Source organism: Mytilus edulis, chromosome 2 (assembly GCF_963676685.1).
Source record: "Mytilus edulis chromosome 2, xbMytEdul2.2, whole genome shotgun sequence".
NCBI classification, from domain to species: Eukaryota; Metazoa; Mollusca; class Bivalvia; order Mytilida; family Mytilidae; genus Mytilus; species Mytilus edulis.
In genome coordinates, this window is record NC_092345.1 from 75,972,106 (window position 1) to 75,999,566 (window position 27,461).

General features: G+C 32.5%; 1 protein-coding gene across 3 annotated transcripts in view; it reads right to left on the bottom strand.

The window, feature by feature from the left end:
* LOC139512973 (sec1 family domain-containing protein 2-like) overlaps positions 1 to 11,268 on the bottom strand; it is a 28,067-nt gene extending 16,799 nt beyond the window's left edge. The window contains exons 1-4 of one of the 3 annotated variants that reach the window (XM_071301001.1): positions 11,173 to 11,268; positions 2,811 to 3,003; positions 1,719 to 1,955; positions 370 to 513 (exon numbers count right to left, since the gene is read on the bottom strand). In XM_071301001.1, coding sequence (XP_071157102.1) covers positions 370 to 513; positions 1,719 to 1,955; positions 2,811 to 2,984 — 555 coding nt within the window. In that variant the 5' untranslated portion in view covers positions 2,985 to 3,003; positions 11,173 to 11,268. Of the gene's footprint in view, positions 1 to 369; positions 514 to 1,718; positions 1,956 to 2,810; positions 3,004 to 3,376; positions 3,606 to 11,165 lie in introns of those variants that run through there. The other 2 variants (XM_071301002.1, XM_071301000.1) reach the window with 2 other exon arrangements.
* Between the last annotated feature and the right edge of the window lie 16,193 nt (positions 11,269 to 27,461).

Below are 27,461 nucleotides of genomic sequence, written 5' to 3' on the forward strand. Positions count from 1 at the left end.
ATGCATAAATGCAGTCTAGTGTAAAAGAGGGACAAAAGATACCAAAGAGACAGTCAAACTCATAAATCTAAAACAAACTGACAAACTGACAACGCCAACGTAAAATGCTTCTTAACATTATCAATACTGTGGATTCATTATTATTTATTCGTTGGATACCAATTTTCGTGGATTTCATGGGTATGGAAGCCTTGAATTTTAAAAATGTTCAATTAATTGCAAATCTGCTGTATAATTATATGCAGCCTTTAGAATAACCATGAAATCAAGTATCCACAAATATGCAAGTCTTCATCAATCCACGAAAATTGGTACCCACGAAAATAAATGAATACACAGTAATTAGTTGAAAGCTAATCATGAGCATACCTTTTTACTAGCATGTTGTATTCTGAGCTGTTTGACATCTGTTTCTATCAAGGGGAATAACTCTGTAAATGCTGGTGTTATAAATACATTATTGCTTATGCAAGACATCAGAATAGGAATATGTTTTATCTCAGCTGTGTAATTCTGAAAAAATAAGCACATTTTAATGTAAACAAGAATGTGTCCTCAGTACACGAATGCCCCACTCGCACTATCATTTTCCATGTTCAGTGGACCGTGAAATTGGGGTAAAAACACTAATTTGGCATTAAAATTAGAAAGATCATATCATAGGGAACATGTGTACTAAGTTTGAAGTCGATTGGACTTCAACTTCATCAAAAACTACCTTGACCAAAAACTTTAACCTGGAGCGGGACAGACGGACGAACAGACAGACAGACAGACAGACAGACAGACGGACGAACGGACGAACGGACGAACGGACGCACAGACCAGAAAACATAATGCCCCTCTACTATCGTAGGTGGGGCATAAAAATAACTATATTTGCACGTTTGATAACAATGGAACATACTTATGACATTTGATGTAATAACAACAAGTCCTAGCTGAAAATAACAGAATACCATTAAATTAATTAGACATGTACTACTCATCTAAGTTATTTAAGATTTGAGATATATGAAAAAACATATTTCTCCTGCTTGATAGTCCTCACAATAAAGTTTTACAAGGATCACATAAACTTACATCATCAATAAGCCATCAAAATAGAGTCAAGGTCAGTCAGATGAAACCTATCAGAAAGACATATACACCTTATAATAATTCCATTCACCAAATATAGCTGATGTACAGTATCTGAGAAATGGACCTAATCATTTAACTTTAACCTTGTTTACTGATCCATGAAATGAGGTTGAGGTCAAATAAAATGTAAACCTTGCAAGGAACCTATAAACTAAATTTAAAAATTGATACAGCTATCCTAATACACTGAGTTAGAACTTCACATGACAAAAAAACATAAACAGATGTAAATGAGGTCTAGGACAAAGGAAATATGATAGACAGGAAAATGAAATTCCAGGTCTTTCATGCTCTGAAATATAAAGCTTTATACATATAAATTTTATACTACCATCACTGCTGCATGATTTTTATCTCTATGACTTGAATAAGAGATTTTTTTTATTAATATTGAGACAAAAACTTTGCAAATGACTGTCTCTATTTTTTGGTATAGAAGAAATCAATTGACTTTTGGCCTTCAAAGACAATAGGTGGAGGTTTATCATTTCAAATGGGTAAGTTAACTCTACAACTCTCTCAACTATCAAACATAGTTATCAGCTTTTGAAATAATATCTATATTAATTGTTTACCATATTTTCCATCCATTCTAAGAGATCTTCTTCAAATGCATCAAAAATGGAATGTGTGTCACCATCATAGCTTCCTGATTTTTTGAAGAGATGCATTCTTGGAGTCACTGCTGTTATTATGATGACATACTGAAAATGACTAGCCTGAATTATATCTTGGATTATTTCCCTTGTTATCACTTCTTCTAAGCAGCTACTTGTAATAAATACAGCTTTCTTTTGATGACTCTGGGCACTCTGTGAAATAAGTTAAACATAGTTTAACATCCTGAATATACAATGTATGTTTTATTAGATACATAACATTGTATTTTTAGATTATATTATTATATAATCTTAACATGAAGATGACCTTAGTAAAACCTTGTAATTGAGATTAAAAATAGGAATAACTACAGTAGAATAAGATGACTTAACAAGACATCATTTTTGCTTAATAGAGGTGCCCCTTTTAGGAGGGTTGACTTATGTTAGCCCTTGTTTTATGACTGATTAATCATTTTATTTATTTTCTTTTGTTACATCTTTTGACATCAGACTCGGACTTCTCTTGAACTGAATTTTAATGTGCGTATTGTTATTCTTTTACTTTTCTACATTGGCTAGAGGTATAGGGGGAGGGTTGAGATCTCATAAACATGTTTAACCCCGCCGCAATTTTGCGCCTGTCCCAAGTCAGGAGCCTCTGGCCTTTGTTAGTCTTGTATGATTTTAAATTTTAGTTTCTTGTGTATAATTCGGAGTTTAGTATGACGTCCATTATCACTGTACTATTATGCATATTTTAGGGGCCAGCTGAAGGACACCTACGGGTGCGGGAATCCTCGCTACATTGAAGACCCATTGGTTGCCTTCGGCTGTTGTTTGCTCTATGGTCGGGTGGTTGTCGCTTTGACATATTCACCATTTCCTTTCTCAATTTTATAATCATTTTGAAAATGATTATAATCATATATTCAATCACCCTTGTTTTATGACTGATTAATGTATAATCATTAATGATTATAATCATATATTCAATCACCCTTTTTTTTTATGACTGATGAATGTATAATTATTGATGATTATAATCAAATATTCAATCATGTTTACCTCAAAAGATGAAAATTCTTTAACATCAACAGCTCCTGCTTCAGTAAGGGCAGACAACCCACCATTCCAATGAAGGACTTCTGCACATGCATTGTCTATAAATACAACAGCCTTGTTAACATCTATAAATACTTCCTTCCAGACTTCACTTGATACCATTGATATTGTCTTCATTTTCCTTTCATTAATATACCTGTGATAGAATTAATAAATGTATTAATAAAGATATACAGTGTCTGAGGTTTATTAATTGTTTTCCAAATGTTGTTGGAAAATAGGTGTGCTTCAAAGTTAGGGATTGTTTATTTGAATTTTTAATATTAAATCTGACATAAGACATAATCAGACATATCATCATGATCATGATGGCAAAACTCCAAGGAACGTAATGCCTAAATGGCAAAGACTAAATTACTTTGATTTCTTCCTAATTCATAACCTTAAATTAAGCAGTCAATCAGTAAACATAAAATATGTAAAATACATGGATGATCCAGGATCTATGAATTTAATGTTTTGATACTTCACCAGGATGTAAAGGTATGTATAAGTATTCTTCCACTTACAGTCTGTGTTTTTGTACATGTAAGATGTATTTATACTTCATATTGATATGATGACTGTTGAGCTCTTTATCTGATTTTTATAGTTTCAATGAACTTATGTTAATTGTTGTACTGTTCATGCTAATACACCACTGTCTCATGTTACAGGAGGGTTGTCATCTTCAATTTACATGTACAAATGTAGTTCAACCCTGCCCCATTCTGTATGTTCCTGTCTTAAGTCAGGAGCCTATAATTAAGTGATTGTTGTTTGTTGTAGCAGATTTACCTGACGATATCAGGATATTGGTATTTAGTCAAATCTTAACCGGAATTTGTGACACAATTAGAATTCTAAAATTTATAAAACGTAAACAACATGTCGAAATATTTAGGCTTGAAAGCCTTGAAATAAATATATTTTTGGATAAGATAATGCAAGCACACGAGGTGTATAGTGTCTTATGCGATTACAGGTTTGTAATGTTTAACAGCCATATTATATCAGTGTGTAAACACGTTAATTATGAGCTTTGAAAGTCAAGTAGTTCGAGCATTTTTCTGAGTAAGTGTTAAAAATTTCAAACAAATATTCTTTACTGTGGTTAGCATTCATTAGTCGTCAGTATCTATAGATTAACAACTTGTGGTTATATTGATATATTGATAATTTAGAATCTTCCTTGAAGGTGGCAGACAAATTCGCAGCTAAATAATTCGATTGATGTGTCATTTGTATACAAGAGTTATATTCCCTTGGACTATAAGTCTATGTTTAATTTAATGAAGTCAATATGTTGATTGTCTACCTTGAACAGGGTTATAATTTTATCTTATACATGTAGTTTTTTTTTATTGAATTTAAAATCGTTACAAAATCTGTAATGTACTAGATACTCGCATTTTTCATTAGTTTATCAAAGACATTTATTCATATCTAGAATTTCTTTTATTTGTTTTGAAATGTTTAAAATTAATATATACCAATATAAAGAATTATTTTGTTATCTTATTAATATGTTTTTTTGTTATCTGAAAGCATTCTTACTGTGTTTATATGTCAAAAATAAGCAAGGTCAAATCTACCTTCATCACAACTAACTTTCTTAGAGCGAAGAGACAAACTGCTCTAAATCACAGATCACATGCACTCGTTTCACAATAAAAAATTTCCTTTATTATACCTTAATACATGTATACCATTAAGGTAAACAGGGGGAAATATTTTGAAACAAGTGACTATGTCACAGAAAAAGCAACTTCCAAGTATTGTATTCATGAAATTGCTCTCTGTTAAAGCCATATCCTGGAAATTATTAAAAAAAAACATTTTTCCTACTTTTAATTTGAGGTACAATATGCTGGTGAAAAACATTTATTGTGCTGTCAAGAATACACTGTTTCAAGTTGGGGTATGCATAAAAAAAATGCCCAACAGCATTCGTCCTACTCTTAAAGGCATTTGTTTCTAAGATCGATATGGTGTATACCATTATGTCTGAACTCAAATGAAACAGAAAGCTGATGTAACTTATCTGCTTTACTCGACCCCTTAAGACAAATACATGTAAGAAGTGTAATAACGCCTAACACAAACACACATACGCACAAACATAAAACAGTACACCATAGCCACCACTTTATTCCAGAAGCTTCTAACTGATGCCGAATGCAAGAGTGTAAAATTTTAATTGAGACCTCCATAAAACAATTAGAATTTTTCTGAAAAAGACTATAAATGAAAACAGAACTATATCATCTTTCCATAATGATTGAATGTTAGGAAAATTGACCAGAGTTAGCTTACTTTAATCACAGACAGGGGAAAGCAAACAATTTTTAATTTAAGCCTAATTAACATTAAAACAATTTTCCACTAACAAATAAAGTTACCTTATTGAAATATAAGGACTTTGTTAGCTAAATCTTTTGTGTTTTTCATTTAAATTGTTTTTCATATGTCATTTCAGGGCCTTTTATAGCTGACTGTGAGGTATGGTTTTTGCTCATTGCCGAAGGCTGTAAGGTGACCTATAATTGTTAATATCTAAATCATTTGGTCTCTTTTGGAGAGTTGTCTCATTGGCAATCATACATTACCACATACTTTTATCTTTATTGTTATGATGGTGGAAATTTATTATATAACACAAAATAAAGTTGGCATAGTATAAAAACAAGGGTATAACATAAGCTCTAATGAGCTTTTAACTGACAGTACTTGTACATGTATACCTGCCAAATATTTATGGAGAGAGGTACATTTTCAGACCTGCCAACTTTTGAAAATCTCCATAGGGGATTTAGCGCGCGACCAGATTTTTAAGGGTTACAATTTTAGCGACTTTTCTGTGTGCATTATTTTTTACTCCTAAAATAGTATAAGTTCTCTTCTTTTTTCTTTTGGTATATTAATGATAAGCTTGTAGGCCTTGATTTCTTTTATTTGCATGATTCTTGTACTATTTAATTATAAAATTGACAAAATAACTGAAGAATAGAGAAAAATGGCATTAAAATAAAGGATTCAAAGCCTTTTCCCCCCTCCAAAGACCTTCTTATCTATGAACCTTGACTCAAAACTCAAAAAACCTAAAACTACATGTCCTAAAGTTAGAAGGATGAAGAGAGATCAGGGATCTCCATGGCCTGTTTAACGATGGAGCCCCGCCATCGTTCAAATGTCTTGCGCCATCGTCAAATGACTCGCGCCATCGTTAAATTGTTTTGCGCCATCGTTAAATTGTCTTCCGCCATCGTTCAAAACTTCATCGTTTTTTGTAGCCCGACGCCATTTTTTTATCAATTATAATCAAATGCATGTAATTGCATAACCCTTAGGCTTTTTATGTTATAATCCAATACAGTTCTAACGCCTGCGGGATATCCGGATTAAGATCGCTAATCACTTGTACCTGAGCTTGTACAGGTAGATCAACAAACCAGACAGGAGAATACTATATGAGGATAGACGATCCATTTGTCGAATTAATTAATTAAGTTTCAGCAAATGATTATGATAATTTAGATTAAATAAATAAATCAATTATCCAGTTACAAAGAAAACAGTTTAACAAGTCGAACACGTGCTTTATTTTGACTTACGCAATCAGCATCCCCCTTTTTTAAGCAGTACAAAATAAGACGCAAAACAGTAAATATCATTCATCGTAAATAACTCGAGTACTGCTGTAACGATAATTTAGAATTACTTTGAAAGTTTAAAAGTAAAAACTTAAATATTTCCAGTCAAGAAATATCGTATCGTAATTCCGAATTCATTTCGTATATTACAATCAAATTGATACATCCGCGTTTCCGGTTTCTATTCAGACTCGAAAGATGCATGTTGCACAGCATCAATTTGCCAGATAAAGTAATTAAAAACCTTTTCATTTGTCAACGTTTGCTTTACAAATCTCTTTAACCTTTTACATAACCCGTACGAATCGTTTTTTTGTTGCTGCAAATCAGCCATACCGGTAATGGGTTCTGAATTTGACAGTGTCCATGAAAAATAAGCTCCACATCATATGATTTTTAACCCCCATAACAATTACCAAAAATACAAGAAATCTACATGGGGACCTTCATGACAGCTTTTGGTCATTCTCGACTAAGTGGGGATCATGAAGACTTGGCATTTGAATGGTTAAAAACGGCAATAAATGAAAATATTGATACTTCTAATTCTATAATGAAAATTCAAATAAATATAATTTAAATAAGCAATGAATTAGCATGTTCACCATTCCTTGTATGGAGGGATAAAACACTTCCGATCGCGCTACATTGTACAGCGTAGACACGGTTTGTAATGGTGAAAGTTCCTCCATGGTTCAATTTTCATCCATGGAGATCCCTGGAGATTTTGATTTAGTCTTACTTATGGTCTTATCAGTATCAATGAGAAAATGGATAAAATTTGAGTTATCTTTCTTTGTATTCAGAGGTGCTCTTACCGGGGGAGGCTTATACAGTAACACAGTATGAGTAAATACAAAATGGCGTCGATTTTAAATCAACAGACACACGACGTCTGGTTTCAAAAATTAAACGGATTTCAAGATAAACGATGTTTTCTTGAGAGTTCATTACAGTTCTCATCTTTTATTAATTATGATTTTGTTGTGGAACTACAGGAAATGTTGCAAATTATGCTTGCATGATAAATTGATTAAAATTGAAAAGCTGTTTGACCAAACTTGTGTATACAAATTAATTTTGATGACTGTATACGACCTATTAGGTAATCTGATTACATACAACCACTAATTATGACACCTGTTGTGACTGTTGATTAGGGTAGGGTCGTTAACTTGTCATACATGTACATTGTATGTCCCCGGGTAAAATTATAGATTTTTTAAAATTGACCAGAAAAACTTCAAAATCGGTAAACAATAATTTTTTCGGGTATATTTGGTGAAATCAGGATTTTGACTAGTTTTACGATCCCGATATCGGGATTCGGGTTGAGGGATAAAAAAATCGGGATGATATCGCGAAAAATCGGGATAGTTGGCAGGTCTGCATTTTGTAATTATTACATTATACATATATCATATGTAAAATGAGGGTCATAATGGGGGTACCTTCATCATGTTCATGATGAAATACAGTGAAAATTCTAGCTAAATGACATTAAAAGTAATTTTTGGTGCATGACGATAAAATGTACACTTTCTTTTAGACGATAAAAAAGTCAACTGGGTTTGACAAATCATGTTTTTCAATTTTTTTCCAAAAATAAAGGCAATGATAATTATTTGAGAAATCTGTCCAATCACGATAAGGATACTTTAGCAAATCACAGTAATATTTTAACCAATTTTATGCTGAAAGTAGCCGTAATTACTGTTTGACGCCTGACAGTTAATGGCAATACTATCATCATACATCTATATTATTCCTAAATTATATACAGGAGCTATAAAAATTTCGATATTGATAACTTTAAAAATGATATTGCTAAAATTAAAATTGAAATTGTAGATGGAGTAACAACTGCAGAACAGGTAAATGAGATCTACCAAACATATGAAAATAACTTTATTAAAACACTAGACAAACATGCACCTTTGAAGTCAAGGTATCCCAGAAAAAGTCCTCTTCCATGTATGAATGGAGAATTAAGAAAAGCCATATACAGAAAACACATGCTATTTTCTCAGTACACCAAAAAAAGAAATAATCATACTTGGGAAAAATTCAGACAGCAAAGAAATTTGGTAAATAAGTTAAAAAAGAAATCTATGAAAATATATTTTTTAGAACGCTGTTCTGGAGGATCAAAAAGTGCTGATTTTTGGAATACTGTCAAACCTTTCTTTTCAAAAAAATGCAAATCCCAAGGGCAAAAGACTATTTTATTTGAAGAAAACAAAATTATAAATAATTCAAAAGATGTATCAGATATTTTTAAAAATTTTTTTGCTACTGTTGCTGAGAAGATAGGAAATGATGTTATATATGATCCATTAAACAATCATAGCTTAAATGCCATACATGAGCAAAATCACTTGAAAACAGATGCAAATTTTAAATTTCAAAAGGTGACATCAGAAAAAGTGGAAAAAATCATAAATAAAGTTAATGTCAAAAAAGCAACTGGAGCAGATGGGATACCAGCAAAAATAGTAAAAGCTAGTAAATCTGTCGTTGCACCTCAGCTAACCAGTCTTATAAATTTGACTCTGGACACGGGCATATTTCCAGACAAACTTAAAGAAGCCCAAGTTACACCCTTACATAAAAAGAGTGACCCACTACTTAAATCAAATTACAGACCAGTCAGTGTGTTACCTATTTTTTCAAAATTTTACGAAAAAATATTTGAAATACAGTTATACGATTTCTTTGATTCCATTTTTAACCCTTATTTATGTGCTTTCCGTAGGGGACATGGATGTCAGACTACGTTGCTCAGATTACTGGAAGACTGGCGTAAAGCTTTAGACAAAAACTTATATATAGCTGCAGTTCTTATGGATTTATCAAAAGCTTTTGACTGCTTACCTCATGAAATTTTACTAGATAAATTACTAGCATATGGTGTTTCTCCACATTCAGTATCTTTATTAAAATCATATCTTTCTGATAGAAAACAGCAAATTAAAGTAAACGGTGTTCTGAGTAGCTGGGCTGACATCCAAAAAGGGACACCCCAAGGTTCTATATTGGGGCCCCTTTTATTTAATATCTTCATAAATGATATTTTTTATTTTGTTAAACATGGTACATTATATAATTATGCGGACGACAATACTCTGTCTTTTAGTAGTCCGGATTATGACCATCTCATATCAACATTAGAATCTGAGTCTCAAGTGCTTATTGATTGGTTTAAAGAAAATAAGATGCAGGCAAATCCTGATAAATTCCAAGTTATTGCTGTAGGGAAAAGAACCTTTGCCAAAAATCCATCTATACAAATTCAGCAAAATATTTTATCATGTGAAGAAACAGTAAAGTTACTTGGAATTGATATTGATTACCAACTAAAATTTGATGCACATATAAGTAACTTGTGTAGAAAGGCATCACAACAGCTGAATGTTCTCAAGAGAATTGGATCATTTTTAAACAGATTAAATAAACTTACAATTTTTCATACTTTTATTTTGAGTAATTTTAATTTTTGCCCTTTGGCTTGGCATTTTTGTACTGAGAAAAATTCTAAAAAACTTGAAAAAATACAAGAGAGAGCATTACGATTTGTATACGACGACTATTTATCATCCTCTGAAACTCTTCTTGAGAACGCAAAGGTTCCAACCCTACAAGTAAGACGCATCAGGACAATGGCACTTGAGACTTATAAAATTTTAAATAATTTGGCTCCTGTATGTTTACAAAATTTAATAAAAATTAAACACACTAAATATTCTTTTAGATACAGCAATATTTTGGATGTACCACAGGTAAGAACTACCTCATATGGAAAAAAATCTTTTAGTTTTGCTGCTGCTACTTTATGGAATAGCTTACCTGACCACTTCAGGACTGTTAACAGCTTCTCACATTTTAAGAGTCTTGTACAGTCCTGGAGTGGAACAGAATGTTTTTGCTCTGCCTGTAGATAACTTTGTGTTACAATATTTATGCTTTTTATGTTGCATTAACAGCCTGCGTTGCAACTGAAATTTTGTTTTTTACCTTTTAAAATTTGAAAGATTTGAAATTTTTTACTTTATAATTCATAAATTATTTTAAAAAAAAATTTTTAAACAGAAATTTTTTAGTGCTTCATATATATGTTTTGGTATTTTGCAAGATACATGTATTATCTATTTGCTTAGAGTTAATTTTTGGTGCTGCTTCTTATTATTTATTGCATGCTGCATGCCTTGTTTTATTTGTTATTGCATATGTTTTTATATTCGGTGAAAAGCTCATTAGAGCTTATGTTTGTACTGTTTGTCAATATGCCGAATCCAAATAAAGTTTTACTTACTTACTTACTTACTGAATAGGACTGATATAGTCATGATAGAAGGGCACATTGACCCTCCTGTTTACTAATTTAACTGTCACTTCAGTGTCACCCTAACACAGATTTGACAATACATGTTTCTTCAGTGATGCACTGATACTACTATTGCTGTAACTATAACATACATCATGTACATGACATATGTTATCATTGTCTAGATAACACATGTAGTAGTCGAAGACGGGGCCAACTATTTGAAAATACAAAACCTACAAACAGTGTGCCTCAGCTGGAAGTTATTACTTTTGTATGAATTCATTTATAAGTATAAAATTAAACTAAGATTTTCCAAGGACTTATAATATCAGATAATACAAATTACTCTTTTTTTCTCTGACGTTTCAATCGGGGATGAAATAATGTGGGGAAAGAAATGAAGTCAAATATAGTGTTTTCTGTTCTGTTGCATTATTCCTCCGCTATCTTGGAGAACCTTCTTCTTTTCTGGATCTTTACACCCTTTATAGGGTAACCATACTTTGTATGTCGAACAGTTCCACCACCAAAATAATAATTGAAAAATAAATTAACAATCGTAACACAACAACATTATATACACTATATTCATTTTTAAGTCTTTATGTGTTTTTATAAAGGAGGTTTACAGGTTTTATTTTGACTATTACATGGGAAGTTTACAGTTTAAGACTTTTAACATACAATTAAAGGAAAAATTAGGATTTTCAATTTACTTTTAGCAGTTATTTTTCATATATTTTTTTTATTTTTGGTTTACTGATCAATATTTAATATAATATTTACAGATAAGGTCACATATTCACTTCTTAGATAATTCACTTTTTAGATAATTTACAAAATGAAAAAAGACAAGATTTTGGTCTTTAATCTTTAGGAATTCGCCTTTATATCTTTAAAGATAATTTGACATTAATTCATTCACTGTGTATTATGAGAACAATTAGAAAGATGATGTTTTTACAACTATTTACAGTTAATTCACAGTTCACTACTTTGATAGAGCTGATAGGTAATAATTACATTTCATGTATGTTTCATTATATTAGGTTATTTTGATTGGCTAACAGCAATCTTGCGTCCTTCTAAAATATAGACATTATCATTCACGAAGACACGAGATCCTACAATAAAGTGCACTGGTAAATTAGATAAAAACCTGATGGAAATCGTGTTTTCATGATTTAAAATCTAAAATGAGCCTCAATGTTATAAGTGTAACAAAATTATAATACATGTTAAAATAAATTTACAACATGAATTAATAGTTTGTTGGTTTTTTTTTTAGATCTAATGAGGAACCTCGATTGATCTTAACTCTTTATCATCACTGCCATAGATGAACCTTAAACATATTTTTATCTTTTAACAAGTGGACTCTATAAACTTATTAACATTAGGTTTTATCCATTTTTAAATTTTAAATCTAAACAGTGTTTTAATCTTGTGACAGTATGCTCTGTACAGTGTAAATACAAGTTTTTACCTTTTATCCTTTTTATTTTGTTTTACTAAAACTTGACTAAGTTACATATTTAAACCTAACAATTTTTATATTTTATAAATAACTACGCATTTTAATTTTTTTTACCTAAAACTAGGATATTTTTAATGCGTTGACCCTGCAAATAGGGTGGACTTCCGAAGAAGAAGAAGAAGAAGAAGAAGAAGAAGAAGAAGAAGAAGAAGAAGAAGAAGAAGAAGAAGAAGAAGAAGAAGAAAGAAGAAGAAGAAGAAGAAGAAGAAGAAGAAGAAGAAGAAGAAGAAGAAGAAGAAGAAGAAGAAGAAGAAGAAGAAGAAGAAGAAGAAGAAGAAGAAGAAGAAGAAGAAGAAGAAGAAGAAGAAGAAGAAGAAGAAGAAGAAGAAGAAGAAGAAGAAGAAGAAGAAGAAGAAGAAGAAGAAGAAGAAGAAGAAGAAGAGAAGAAGAAGAAGAAGAAGAAGAAGAAGAAGAAGAAGAAGAAGAAGAAGAAGAAGAAGAAGAAGAAGAAGAAGAAGAAGAAGAAGAAGAAGAAGAAGAAGAAGAAGAAGAAGAAAGAAGAAGAAGAAGCTTCTTTTAAAGATCTTTTAAAGTACATACAATCTAACTCTCTTTCATCTTGCAATAGTATTAAAACATTGGACTTTTCTACACTTTACACAAGTATTCCACATTCCAAACTAAACTAAGAGACAAATTGAAAGAGTTTGTATTGCTTTGTTTCATCAAAAAGAATGGCCAACGTAGATACAAGTATCTTGTCTTAGGGAGGAACAAATCATCCTTTGTAAAGGATCACTCTGATTCAAACAAAAAATTCCGAGTCTGAAACTGATACAAAAAATTCCGAGTCTGAAACTGATATTATCAAGATGCTTGATTTCTTTGATTGACAACATATTTGTTACGTTCGGAGGACGTGTTTTTCAACAGATTGTCGGCATTCCAATGATAAGTATTGAATGCTTCTGTTTGTTACTTCATAGAGTTGTAAAAGCGTAGACCGTGCGCACATTTTTAGGACGAAGCGCTTCTGCGATCATGCGAAACATATGGCAAGCCGTTCTCGTCAAAACTATGTTTAAACCCTTTTTTCGAAAAAAATACACACAGAGAATTAAAAACCTAAAATAACACACTGAGAAATCGAAATTACACACTGAGATTTAAAAAAATAAAAAAACACACACTGAGAATTCAAAATTACACACTGAGATTTTAAAAAGACACACTGAGATGAAATAAATTGAAAAACACACACTGAGAATTGTTAATTACACACTGAGATTTCAAAATTACGCACTGAGATTAATATGCAAATTACTAATGAATATTCATGAGATGAATAATTCAACAGATTTATATCTTGATCTCAAGAACTCTTATCATTATAATGAAACGCGATTCCTTCAACCAACATTCGTAGTAAATTTCAAGACTTAACATCGCTCATATTCATAAGTTTGTTGCCTATAATTCAGATCATTACTACCAGTAATTAAACATGTGTCCCTTTTCAAAGTCTTCCAACTGTTTCCCTGATTTCGCTAGTTAATCTTTTATATTTTTGTTACGTTTATATGCTATAATAGACACTTGAGTAAAAATTTCACTGCATTCTTTTGCAGATTGTTCCAATGTTTTCTTATAATTTTAAGTTTTTCACCATTTGGTTATATTTTGTAATAAGAGTAAGTGGGTATTTTTCTTGTTCTTGTATTTCTAAAGTTTTTTTTATTGATTATTTGGAACCAAATCGAAGGACTAACGAGTTTTGTCCCCTTGTTGTTTTAAGCTTGTAATAGATTCAGATTAAGTATGCTAATTAGATATGTGCGCATAAAAAGTGCGCACAAATCTCAGTGTGCAATTTTAAATTCTCAGTGTGTAATTTTAAATTCTCAGTGTGTAATTTCAAATTCTCAGTGTGTGTTTTCAGTTTATTTATTCTCAGTGTGTCTTTTTGAAATCTCAGTGTGTAATTTTCAATTCTCAGTGTGCGTTTTTCATTTTTGTAAACTCAGTGCGTCTTTATGAAATCTCAGTGTGTAATTTTTAATTCTCAGTGTGTAATTTTCAATTCTCAGTGTGTGCTTTGTTGTAAATCTCAGTGTGTAAATTTTTCGAAAAATGGTTTAAACATAGTTTTGACGAGAACGGCTTGCCATAGAAACACATCACAACTGAAAGACCTGGAAACCGGAAAGCAATCAGATCTGCTTATACTTGACTTTTCAAAAGCTTTTGATAAAAGCGGGACGAAAGATACCAGAAGAACAGTCACACTCACAAATCGAAAATAAACTGACAACGTCATGGCTAAACATGAAAAAGACAAACAGACAAACAATATAGTTCACATGACATAACATATGTACATAGCAAGGGGGGTTCGGGAGGTTCGGACGACCCCCCCCCCCCCTTGAAAACAAATAAGCACTGTTAAAATCAATGTTCTGTTCGAATTGTGACTGTTAAAGTCGAGTTCGTGAGTGCAAATACCCCCCACCCCACCCCTGAAAATTCCTGGCTACGGGCCTGATATACAATTAAAGAATAAGCAACGCGAACCCCAACAAAAACTTGGGGTGATCTCAGGTGCTCCGGAAGGGTAAGCAGATCCTGCTCCACATGTGGCACCCGTCGTGTTGCTCATGTTCTAACAAATCCGGTATATAGTCTTATTCGGTAGGTCACATTCATAAAAGAAAAGGGGATTGTAGTTACAACGTAAGGAACATATCAGATATCATCTGTGAAACGGTTATTCCATAACGGTCAACCAACTCGTTATGGCGGCCGTAAAATTTATGAAGGGATGATTTCAACTTCACCATTTGCAACTCTTGGTTAAATAACTTCCTTGTGAGCAGCAATTCTATATCAAGAAAATCATGATAGGAAATACAAGCACGAGAATATCGTATCAATTGGGAGATAAATATCCCATATGCAGGTGCTGCTGGAATATTGCTTCTTAGAAATGAAAATTTCACAATTAGAAAGCTGAAATCATCTCTTTTGTCGTAAAGTTTTGTTTTCAACCGACCCTCATTGTCAATTTCTAGGTGTAAGTCAAGATATGAGGTCGACTTAACTGTATCTGTTTTTATCCCTTTTCTCTAGTTCGATTGGATAGATGCGTTCAACATAGTCACCAACTTTTCAATTATTTAGGGAGAGAACATCATCTATATAGCGGAAAGTAAAGTTAAAGGATATAGCTAACTTCTTATCTTTTTTCCTAAGAAGTTCCTGTATGAAGTAAGCCTAATAATACATTCTGTAATAATAAAGGAACAAGTCGACAAGAAGGACACAATTGGTTCCCATTGAAATGCCCAAAAGTCTGTTGAAAAACACGTCCTCCGAACGTTTGAATCAGAGTGATCCTTTACAAAGTAGGATTTACCCCTCCCTAAGACAAGACACTTGTATCTACGTTGGCCATTCTTTTTTTATGAAACAACAAACTCTTTAGATTTGTCTCTTAGTTTAGTTTGGAATGTGGAATACTTGTGTAAAGTGTAGAAAAGTCAAATGTTTTAATACTATTGCAAGATGAAAGAGAGTTAGATTGTATGTACTCTAAAAGATCTTTGGAAGTTTTTAGTATCCACATCTAATTCAAGCCACCTCTAGAATAGTTTCACAAGAACTTTAATTTGAATCAAGGCTTTGATTGTTGATAAAATAGATGTTAATAATTTAAAAAGAGGTTTCGTGGAGCACTTGGAAGACCCAGCAATATACATTTTTTTAACGGACATTCGTAGTTTAGGTATCCAATACAGTGATGGAAGATCCAGTTCTTCATCTTTGGTTGAAATTCCAAAGGAACATATAGCAGACCTATGATTATCCAGGATTTCCTATTTGGTAAGTGTCGTGAGGGTATATGTTGAGTTTTCCAAGTTGCCAATACCTAATTTGTTTATCAAGCAGTTAATGTAATGAGTTTAACACACAAAAGCAATGTTGTTTGGGTCTTTATCTGCGGGGAAAATAACATATTTGTCATGGAGGTAGGGTAAGTGTTTTGCAACATTTGGGTCTTCAAAGATTGACGTAGCATGGGCATTGATAGACCCATTCAGTTTCTTAATTCTGATTTGTATCAACGACCTCACAGCCTTAATCCATTCGGAAAGAGTGTCTACGTCTTCCTTCTCGCGTTTAGTTCATTGCCTGGCATATTCCTCGACTGAGTCTATCAAAATTTTGAAGTTGTTTTTCCAATGGATGGATTTAGGCTCTAGATATTTCGAACCTTTCGATAAAACATTTCGCAGGGAAGTGTTATTGACAATGTTGAGGTCACAGGTAATAACGTGGCCAGCTGGATTATATGTGATTTGGGAACTAGCACAAGTGCAATCAGGAGGTTTAGACTTGAAGTCGTCAATATTGATATCCTGCAAAACGTGTTTGTAATTGAAAATCGCTGCAATAGGTTTGTTATAGGTATGAGAAATGATTGGTACTGCCTAACCTTTGAAATAAGGAGGTATTTTCGACTGAACTTATTTATGATGAAGGATATTGCCTAAGTTGATGGCATCGAGACCTTTGTTGGCAAAGGAAATATTAAAAAAATATCTTTCCCCTTTTTAATCTTTTCCAATGCGAACGGGTTTGAAAAGTCTGTGACTTGCAATATCTGAAATAATAGCTGTAAGTTTGTATTTGTTTGCATGAGGGTTTGTAACAGTGGTTTCAAAACATAAATTGAAAAGAGAACGAAGTTTTGAAAGGGTAAATGAATTAAGTTTCGTGCGAATATGATGAACACATAACGGCTTTTGTATAAATGGCAGCAAGTCATTAATAGATACATCATGTAAAGTAGGTGATCTATAATGACAATGACCATGACTTCGTGTACGTCGAGGATTAGAGTTGAAAATATTCATCACATTCACCGAGCTACACGAAGAACTAGATAGAATACCTATACCATCAATTTTGTTATTGCAACCATATGGTGTCGCAGTTCCCAATTGTCTAATCCCGAAGTCCTCTTTTTGTGTACGGAAAGGCGTTGCAAGATGAGGATTGATAGTGCTGTAACATATTTTTTCGATTGTGCGAATTGTCATAGAAACGATTGGATAAACAAACAAACGGATAAAGGAATTTCTCACGAACAGAACTCAAGTCCATCAAAGGGAATGCCTATACAATATTAGTTAGACCGCAAATTGAATACGTCATGCCAGTATGGGACTTATATTAGCTAAACCACATATATGAAATGGAAAAGTTACAAATACGAGCTGCACGATATGTAAATAGCAGACAGAGAAATAAATCAAATGTCAGCAACATGATAACTGCATTAGGATGGAAAAGCTTACAAACAAGACGAAAATAATGCCGACTCATCATATCATGTGTTACAAAATAACAAACGATCTTGTAGCCATAGACAAGAATAAATATATAAAAAACCATCAAGAAGTTCAAACCGCAGAGGACAACATACTTGCTTATTACAGCCAGTCGCCAAAGAATGTAAGAAATGGTCCTTGTTAAACACTGTTAAGGATTGGAACAAACTGCCACCAGATGCCACCACAACAAAGTCTCTTGAGATATTCAAGTCTCAAGTTACCAAAATCAAAAACTAAATCATTAGAACAATTTGTTTTATCCTGTTTTAATCTGTTGTTAATCATGTGTAGCTTGCCAGAATATAAATCATATTGAATGTGGGCAGTACTTGGATGAAGAAGAAGAAGAAGAAGAAAAAGAAGAAGAAGAACAACAACAACAACAGCAACAACAACAAAACAACAACAACAACAACAACAACAACAACATCAACAACAACAACTACAACAACAACAACAACGTTGTAGGATCAAGCAATTGTTTGGGTACTTGCTTTCATTAAACGCTATGTATCTACCTAATCGAATTCTTGCAGATAGTTAAATCGTGTAAACTCAAAACATTCTATCACTTCTTCAATTAACTACAGGTATTTTCTTAAATAGAAGATGATTAAATCTGATGTTTAGTTATAGACCTATCACTTGTTTGACAGTCTCATGAAATCTGTTATATTGAAAATGATGTGTGAACAAAACAAACAGACAGATATTAGAGGTAAAAGTGTCATAAATAGGAATACATTAATCTTAATCACTATAAAACAAGTAAACTATGAACAGACAAGGCATATATAGACAAAGCACCTAAGCAAAACCAAAAGACAAAAGTAATTTACTATAGCACAATTACAGGATGTACAAGAAATGAGCCAAGTCAAATGGATATCACCAAAACAGAATAAACAGTAAAAGTAATAGTATACAAAGACAAATAAAAGAATACTATATAACAAGTTATTAAGAAGAAAAACAACGTCAATACGTTGAATCTATATTACAAAAGATCATCGTGTCACAGTTAGTCAACTCCCTGTATTCTATTATTTCAATAAACTAGAGACAAGATAGTAATAATTGTATGCAACCGATACAGTCGTGTCTCAGTTGATCGATTGTATCGATTATATTACTGTAATTAACTAGGGGCATCAATCGAATTCAATCGATACGATTCTGTCAACTCATTCGATTCTATAACTGCAATTTACTTGGTGCACGATCGTATTCAATCGATACGAGTGTGCCACAGTTGATAGACTCAATCGAGTTTATAACCTTCTTCTTTGAAATGAAATAGAACGAACTAATTGAGTGGTTTTTTTCTGTTTCTGTATTTTGATGTATTTGGAAGAGTTAATTGCAACGGCAGTTGATGTTAAGTTTTCTTTTGGTGGTGTTGATAGTAATAATCGTGCCTTCCATTTAAAGGAAAAGTTAATTGAATCGACAGCCGAACATTGAATCAATATCAATCGTATCAATTATAACGTTTCGATTAGACGTGAGAACTAAAATCAAAATTTTAATCAGACGTTTTATCGAATGCACAACATGTAAATGTATTAACCATCTTTAGATAAAACTATTGGAATAAAAGTTTAACCGGAGAACAAATTTCCTGTGCGTAATTGTGTTAAAATAGCTTTCCGTTCATTCATACTATCTGTTATGAATGTTCAATGAGCCACTCTGCTCTATTCTTATTAGCATTTATCTGGAGTAATAGGAAGCAATGACGACATTTAGAATGATTTTCTTTAAGAATTAGTTTATCAGCCATAACCTGGATCTGTTAATGATGCTTTCAAATGATATGCTCGAGTTAAAACTGTGGTGTTTATCATGAGGACCGGTAGTAAGTGTTGAATTGGTTAAATGTCGGAAATATTTATCTTATTAGATCTCTCAAATCATAAGGTAAGGTAGTATGTGTAGAATTTGTTAAATTTCGGATACTTTTATACTTATTTTAATTCGCTATCTTCATGAGGTAATGTAGTATGTGTAGAATGAATTGGTTGAATATCGCATATACTCGTACTTATCTAAATTTACTATCTTCATGAGGTAAGATATTATATGTAGGATTAGTTAAAATTAATGTCGAATATACTTATTTAAGTTCATTATCATTTGTATGAGTAAAGATTCTTATTTACTTGATTTACTTCGTTTTATATATGATACACAAGACTTCAAAGTCTTATGGTAATGAAAAAATAAGATGCTAGCATATTTTAGACACTCTTAAATATAAATGTTAAATACCAAGGGAGACCTTTAAAACTTACGAATCGAAGAGAAACTTATAATGCCATGGTAATACACGAAAATGTAGGCAAATCCGGCCCCACTTTTTGCTCCTGGTAAGTTCGAATTTGGATGTTAAGTTCCACTCCGTGCTGTCACAATTGAGGAATAGAGGACGGGATTGTGGTAATAGCAATTGAAACATATCCATTGTCATCTGTGACGCCGGTATTCTATAACGGTCGGTCAATCAACTCGTGAAGACGGTCGTGAAACCTTTGATGGTATTATAAAAATACCAATGCAAAAATCTATCAATATTACACATTAAGTTTACCTAATAACCATGTTTTTCTAATTTTGTTTTCAGCCTGGTACAGAATGAGCAATAATAAAAGTTACACGAACAATGATGCTATGAACGCATTGAACACAACATTTTTTAACAAAGATATCATTCTTTGGATTTACAACGAAACTCATCTTCAAAGGCGTCTTCCAGCTATGATTTTGTCTGGATTTCTAATGCTGGTCGGTATTATAGGTAACACACTTGTTGTATATGCCTACGGAATGAAGTTCAAGAAATCATCAGCTAACTTTTTCATATGTTCCCTAGGAGTAATAGATCTAACATGTTGTGTTTTAAGCATTCCTTTCGAGATATTTACGTTGCGCTTCCATTATGTAAATTTCAATACAGTAGCCTGCAAATTGTTTCGAGGAGTTGGAATGGCTGTTTATATTGCAGAAGGATTCATGCTTGTATTCATCGCTTTCGACAGGTATTACAAAGTTTGCAGACCATTAAAAGTAAGCTACATGTCAAAATCAACTACTCATCTCAGTATAATCGTCGGTCTAGGACTGATATTTGGATGGCCGGCAGTATTTGTGTTTGGTGAACATTCCACAGAGACAACTTTTCCTGACATTCATGGTAAATCCTGTATGGTAGACGATAACCTTAAAACTACAATATATCCTACCTTGTTTTTCTGCAATCTTCTTCTTATTTTTATTGTATGTTTCAGTTTAATTTTAATACTGTATGGGCAAATATTCTATTCAATTCTGAAGTGGAAAAAAGAACGGGATATTTTGAAGATGAAATATGCAAGACCAGAAATTGGACTTAATCGCAATTCGTCTAGTTCAAGTTTAAGCTCATACACTTTGTCGGCATTATACAGTCGGAAAGTAGAGTATCATATAAATTTACAGTTAAATAATGATAACAATAGACAATGTGAAAAAACCGCTAGATCTTACTTACGTTTCAGTTTTTTAGAAAACTTTAATACTTCTATAAATCGGATTCAAACCGTCAATATGAAGATAGTTTCAAGAAATCATAAGAACACTCGAATGGTGAAAACAACTCTTATATGTGTAACAGTTACCGTTACGTTTATCTTGAGCTACGTACCTTACCTAACGTTACAAATCTTACTTAAATCCAACCAACTTAAAGAGGAAAGCGAGAGTATACTATTACATCAAATGATAGAGGTGGCAGCCAAGAGTTACTGCATCAATAACGCATCAAACGCTATCATTTATAGCATTTTTAATCCAAAGTTCAGACAGTGTTGTAAAGAAATGCTTTATCCAGTAAAAAAATGAAATTATTGTATAGTTTGAATAAACTGTATTTATATTGTAAACTCATTTAAGTATATGTTGTTATACATCGTGTATATTGATTTTCTTAGCTTTTCTTACATTTTGTTTTCGGTTAATCGATTTATGACTATTGAACAGCGGTATTCTACTGTTGCCTTAGTTTCATATACACGCACCTCAATGCTAGGGAATGGAACAAAACTGGATCCCTTTAATAATTGCATATTTCCAAAAATTGAATAAGAGATACAAAAGCATCATAACAACCTTGAAACTTTGAAATTAATAGTTAAAAACTCAATTATAAAAAAAACACCAACCAAATATAAACAATCAACAAGATCATGCAAACATTGTAACTTTTATAACACACGATGAAGCCAAATATGATGTTTATATAACATATAATAAATTGGATGATAAAACTGTACTACCGAGAAGTATGTATGATGCATCTGCTTGAAAGCAACCAGACTAGACACTATTGCTTGCGAAGACTAAAACAAATGGTTTCACTTCACTACCATTTGTCTTACAAGATCTGATGCAAATAAGGCACACGAATTTTTGAATTAATAAAAGTGATCAGGTAAATTCTTCTATTTCCATATATGTCTGGGAAATTGAAATATATACACAAGTGAATAGAAAAACATCTACAACCATAATATGCAGGTCATTGTGACTTTAAAATCATTATAAATAATTTTGGAGAAGTATCTAAAACATTATGGAAAGCCATTGTGTAGTGGTTAGGTTTTATTGACTGGATTTTCGTCTGTCCATTGACACCTTTTGCGAGTTTGTTCTTGAAAAACGATGATAGTCGGTCGGAAGGATACGATAAATGACTGACCCGTGTTAAGAGAGAGCAATATCTCTAGCACGTGAAAAACACCCTTGTAGTTAATGAAAAAGAGCAGGCTAACGCCGCTTCATTTACTAGGCAGCACTCGCACCAGCAAGGTGGAAAGGGATTAATATAAGTTTTAATAATTTGTTTCCCAGTTAACTATGTATAGATATGTTTAAAAAATTTAAAATATCTAAATTATCTTTGAATTATTTCCTTATGTTTCTGAGAAATTGATGCAAACATAAAACTTCACAAAGGACATTAAAATGAAATTTTACCTAAGAGCATCTTTTTTTAATTTAAACGACACTGTTGCATCTGTTGTCAAGCTTATATTTAGGCAACTGGACCAAGAACACTTATTGCATGGCCACAATTTGCTCTCAGTGTATAAATGCATCATCACTTGGGACCAAGGTTTTTGTTGAACACTTTGAACACTGATTCGCTTAGAGGTAGAATTGTTTCTTCTTACACAGTGGTTCAAATATTTCAACTACATGCTGCTGCTCATGACAGAACGGACAAACGTATTGGGGATGACAATTTCATTATAAAGCTGATAACATAGACCATAATCTGCTTTGGATAGTCATGGAGCATATCATAGTATGGGCATGATTATAGCTCTAACTCTAGGATTAAGACTTGAGAAAGCTGTCCAAAGGATGTCTCCGACACTAGAGGAAGTCCCAGAACTAGCGAAGACAAACATAGGTTATTGTAAAAGAGGGGCAAAAGATACCAGAAGGAAAGTCAATTATCATAAGATACAATCAACACAGTCGTTGCAGTCAGAGTTCAAAATCATAGTTTATGAGCCGAATATGGTCGATACAACGTGATAATCAATGATTTCCAAGGAAAGTCATCTGTTGTTTTTGCAAAAGAAAAACATGTATTCTAGTGATCTCGCATGTATAAATTCCACTCTTAACTCATAAACAAGCATGCAAAAGCTCAATAGTGTTCACCTGTGTTGAAATTTGATCAACCCCTCTATTGGAAAGCAAATGCATATTTATATATAAAAGTTAAACCATTTAAAGTCCTTTAACTTTTAAATTAGTTATATTGAGAATTGGCGGTTTTAATTTCGAAATGAGTTTTGTAGGCGGTATTGGTTACTTAATGGAAAGATATATTTTTAATGAACAACAGTGTATACACCGAATGCAGTAACTCATTGACAAGTGAATAGGCAAGCTATTGCACATGCAGTTAGAACACATCTCCTAATAGACACAGCTCTCACGACAATTATCTTGTAACATTATACGGCATTTTTCAAAACAATAATTTCGTCACTCATCAAGAAGGTTTCTAAGGTTTTTAATTGAACACTGCGAGCGTTCATACTTATATTTTACAACCAGTCTTTCAGGCTCTGTGTTGTCTCCTTAAGCGCTAATTTGGTTGATGTTTTTCTCTTTTTTTTGTGCTTTAAGGTCATACTTTTTACACAATATTTTGATATTCTCGTCCGTTTTTGATCTAAAAATCGACATCTGTGTTAATCTTATTATTCACAACACAATTGTCAGCTACAGGGAGAAAGAAAAAAAAAAAATAAAAGAATGCTTCTAACACTTGATATACCATGTGGCAATACGAGGACCACAAGTAAATATAGAATAAAGGACTTTTTGTTTTTGATACTGACTTTATCACAGTAAAATAGCAGGTGAGCCCGAAGGGCGAGCCTGATATTTTCTGTGATAAAGTCAGTATCAAAAACAAAAAGTCCTTTATTTTGTTTGTCGGTAATTAAAAAAAAAATTAAAATCACTACAATAATAGAGAAAATAACAAACGAACGTCATTTGAAATTTTGTCACAGTGCAGTAAACATGGCGGTCTCTTGCCAAAAGTATTGAAAAGGAATTATTGCAAGTGTTTCATTAATATTCTGCTTTGAACATGACTCTAACAATGGCAAATATAATGGTAGCATACCATTCTGGGAAGTTTTACATTCCTACCTAAGAGTCTACTCCCGTACTATTCGGAAGAAGAAGGATACCGGTAAGTCAAATTTCTTTATTTTTCACAAAGCATCAACATAGAGGGGGGATAGGAGGGGTTTTAATCCCGAAATCCCGAGTTTACAAACAAGAAATCGCGAGGTCCCGAATTTAAATAAAGTAAATCCCGACATCCTAAAATCACGACTAAGTTATTTCAGTAAAAATTTAAAGGCCCTGTGGTTACCTTTAATTTCAAAAGCGAATTTAGGGGTAGGCGACGCGCGTCACAGTCACCCCTTATAAAGGCTACAATTCTGGTCAGAGCAGACCTTTATACATGTAGTTTTGTGCCCCTCGGTTACCCCTCTTTTTAAAATTTATCCTAGATCCGCATATGAATAAGTTATAACTTTTTTGTTCTTTGTTATATGAATATCTGTCTTTAAATTGACAATGAAACCACATCTTTTAAAATTGTATATGATGGTCCCACACAAATGTCGAAAATGCGTAAATTTCATGTTTTTCTAGCTTCTCTCATGCAATGGCGGTACCTTTTTTGGTCATTATTTATGTGTTGCGTTTAAATATGAATTGTAACACTTTACAGTGACTGAACAGGTAAAACAAATACTTCTCAGGAAACAGAAAAAGAAAACTACTTGGAACTGCCACCAGGCTACAATGCTATATATTGGTATTGTATGAATAAAAACTCGGATTGGAACATCATGGACGATATGTTAGTTGTACTTCATATATCAATTATAGATAACGCATTTTTTTTAAAAAGTATATATATATATATATATATCTACTTTTTCATGCATATTCTGTTCACATTTTAACAACAATCGTTCAAAAAGGCTAAACAAACTTTGTGAAAGTTTCAAACAATGTCATTGTCAAGTGTTTCATTCGCTAAAAATCTAGTGCATTTCTGCGAAAAAAATCACGCCCAATTTTATGAATGAAAGGGGAAAGTAGATCCTTACGCGTTGCATTCGCGCATGTCATTTGCGTACTAACCCAATAATTTTCATATCACGGCCAGTCCACTGATACTGACATTATCAGCGAGTACACATCAAAGGAAAAGTGTACAAATTACCGATAAAATAATTATATTAGCATATTAGGATGAATCGATCATCTGAAGTAGATATTTCACTAAGTCTTGATGTACAAGCCACAGAATATTCCTTGGACATAATAGCTAATCAAGAATCTGCTAAACAATCTTCACCTCACCCCATGTACAAAGGTGGATGAACACACACTTGATAAGTTTTACTTTCTGAGGAAGGAAAAGGCCATTATCGTTATGTCATCATTATTGTTTCACAGGTTCTGTTTCAGCGCTTTCTTTGTTGATGCGTCAAATAGCTTATATTAAGATTAGTCCGAAATATTTACTTTGAACTATGTAGTCATCTCAGTTCAATGTTTGATCAAAATGTCCTCATGCAAGCAGCACAAAAGTCTAGTCTTGCAGTTTTGGCTAGAATGACTCGACTTTATGTCACATTTGTGACTTGCATTATTCATACAGTAGGTTGGTTCAAGGTGGTCTTTTCGTCAAAATCTTTTAATATCAATGGCATCTATTTATCTATTTAAAAAAACCATTATTTTATTAAATGCTTATTGTATATCTGTTACAAACGAATACGAGAGTCTTTCGTGTGTTCATTTCGGTGGTACCAAGCATCTTGACCAAAATGCATTTGGCCCATTGAATTTTCATAAAACTTTGACAAGATATTTACTTTGAACAAAAATACAAAAAAATCAAAAAAATTGTACCACAGACTTAAGTGGAAAAAATCATGGGGTATATAGCTGTTTGTCAAATACTTATTTTAATCATTTAGAAGCTTGAGACATCCTTAACAATAATACCTGAGAAAAATGTTCAGCTGATTGATCTTTTTTACACAGTAATCTTACTGAAGTGTTATGCACTACATTAAAAGATTTTTTTTATCTTATGGTGTTTAACAAGAGTGATTTATATATTAGATTAAGGCAACAGTTGTATATCGCTGTTCAATAGTCAAAAAATGTTTAATAAAAAAATTTAAAAAATTTAAAAAAAATGTGTTTAACTAAACTGTTTTAGCGAATGGGATATTGACATAAAAAGGACAAGTAGTTCACACACTATAAACATTTTGAAGAAGGATTATGTGTAAAATAAATGTATGTGCACTGATAAAGAAATACAATCTGCGGTGAGTATAATACTTTTACAAAAAAAGTATTGCAATCATGTATAATGTAATATTTTTTGCCGCAAGTTTATTGTTTTCTGTTTGGTAATAAATTAATATTAAAATCCATTTTGTAAGATCTTGTGATCAATTTATTTGGCAATCGTCAATGGCAGTCAGCAGGGTTTAAGAACATCAGTTGTTCGACCTGTTAGTCAAATGCATTTTGTTAAAATTTTGTTTTTAACTTTTTTAGGTCTTTTGGAAAATGTTGTTTGTGCCGTAATTAGACCCCTCTAATAACGAAATTTGTTTTAAATGCCACGTATAAAAATTGTGGCTTTTATCCTATGTTTGAACGTTGTTTTCAATTTAGACTTGTTTATATATTTTTTCGTTTTGGCTTGTATTATATTTTCCCTCAGGATAATATAATCCCTTCATCCTATCTCGACTCTTTAAAATTCAAGAGTCTTTCCTAAATTGAGGTAAATTATATGATCTTCCAAATACCGTTTCGATCCCAAACATCACTGAAGAGACATTTATTGTCGAAATCCGCATATGATGTACACATTGTTGCACCTCATGTTAGTGGTAAACCTTTTTTGCCGCAAGTTTATTGTTTTCTGTTTGGTAACAAATTAATATTAAGGTTCAAATGGACCCTTTGGCTAAAATGGCTGCATTTTGACCACAGTATTTTCTCTGAATACAGACAAACCTGTGCATCTGGAAAAAATTTAAGGCATATGCCCTCAAAAATAGAATCATGGCAGTCAGCAGGGCATAAGAACATCAGTTGTTCATCCTGCTAGTAAAATGCGTTTTGTTAAAATATACTTTTTCA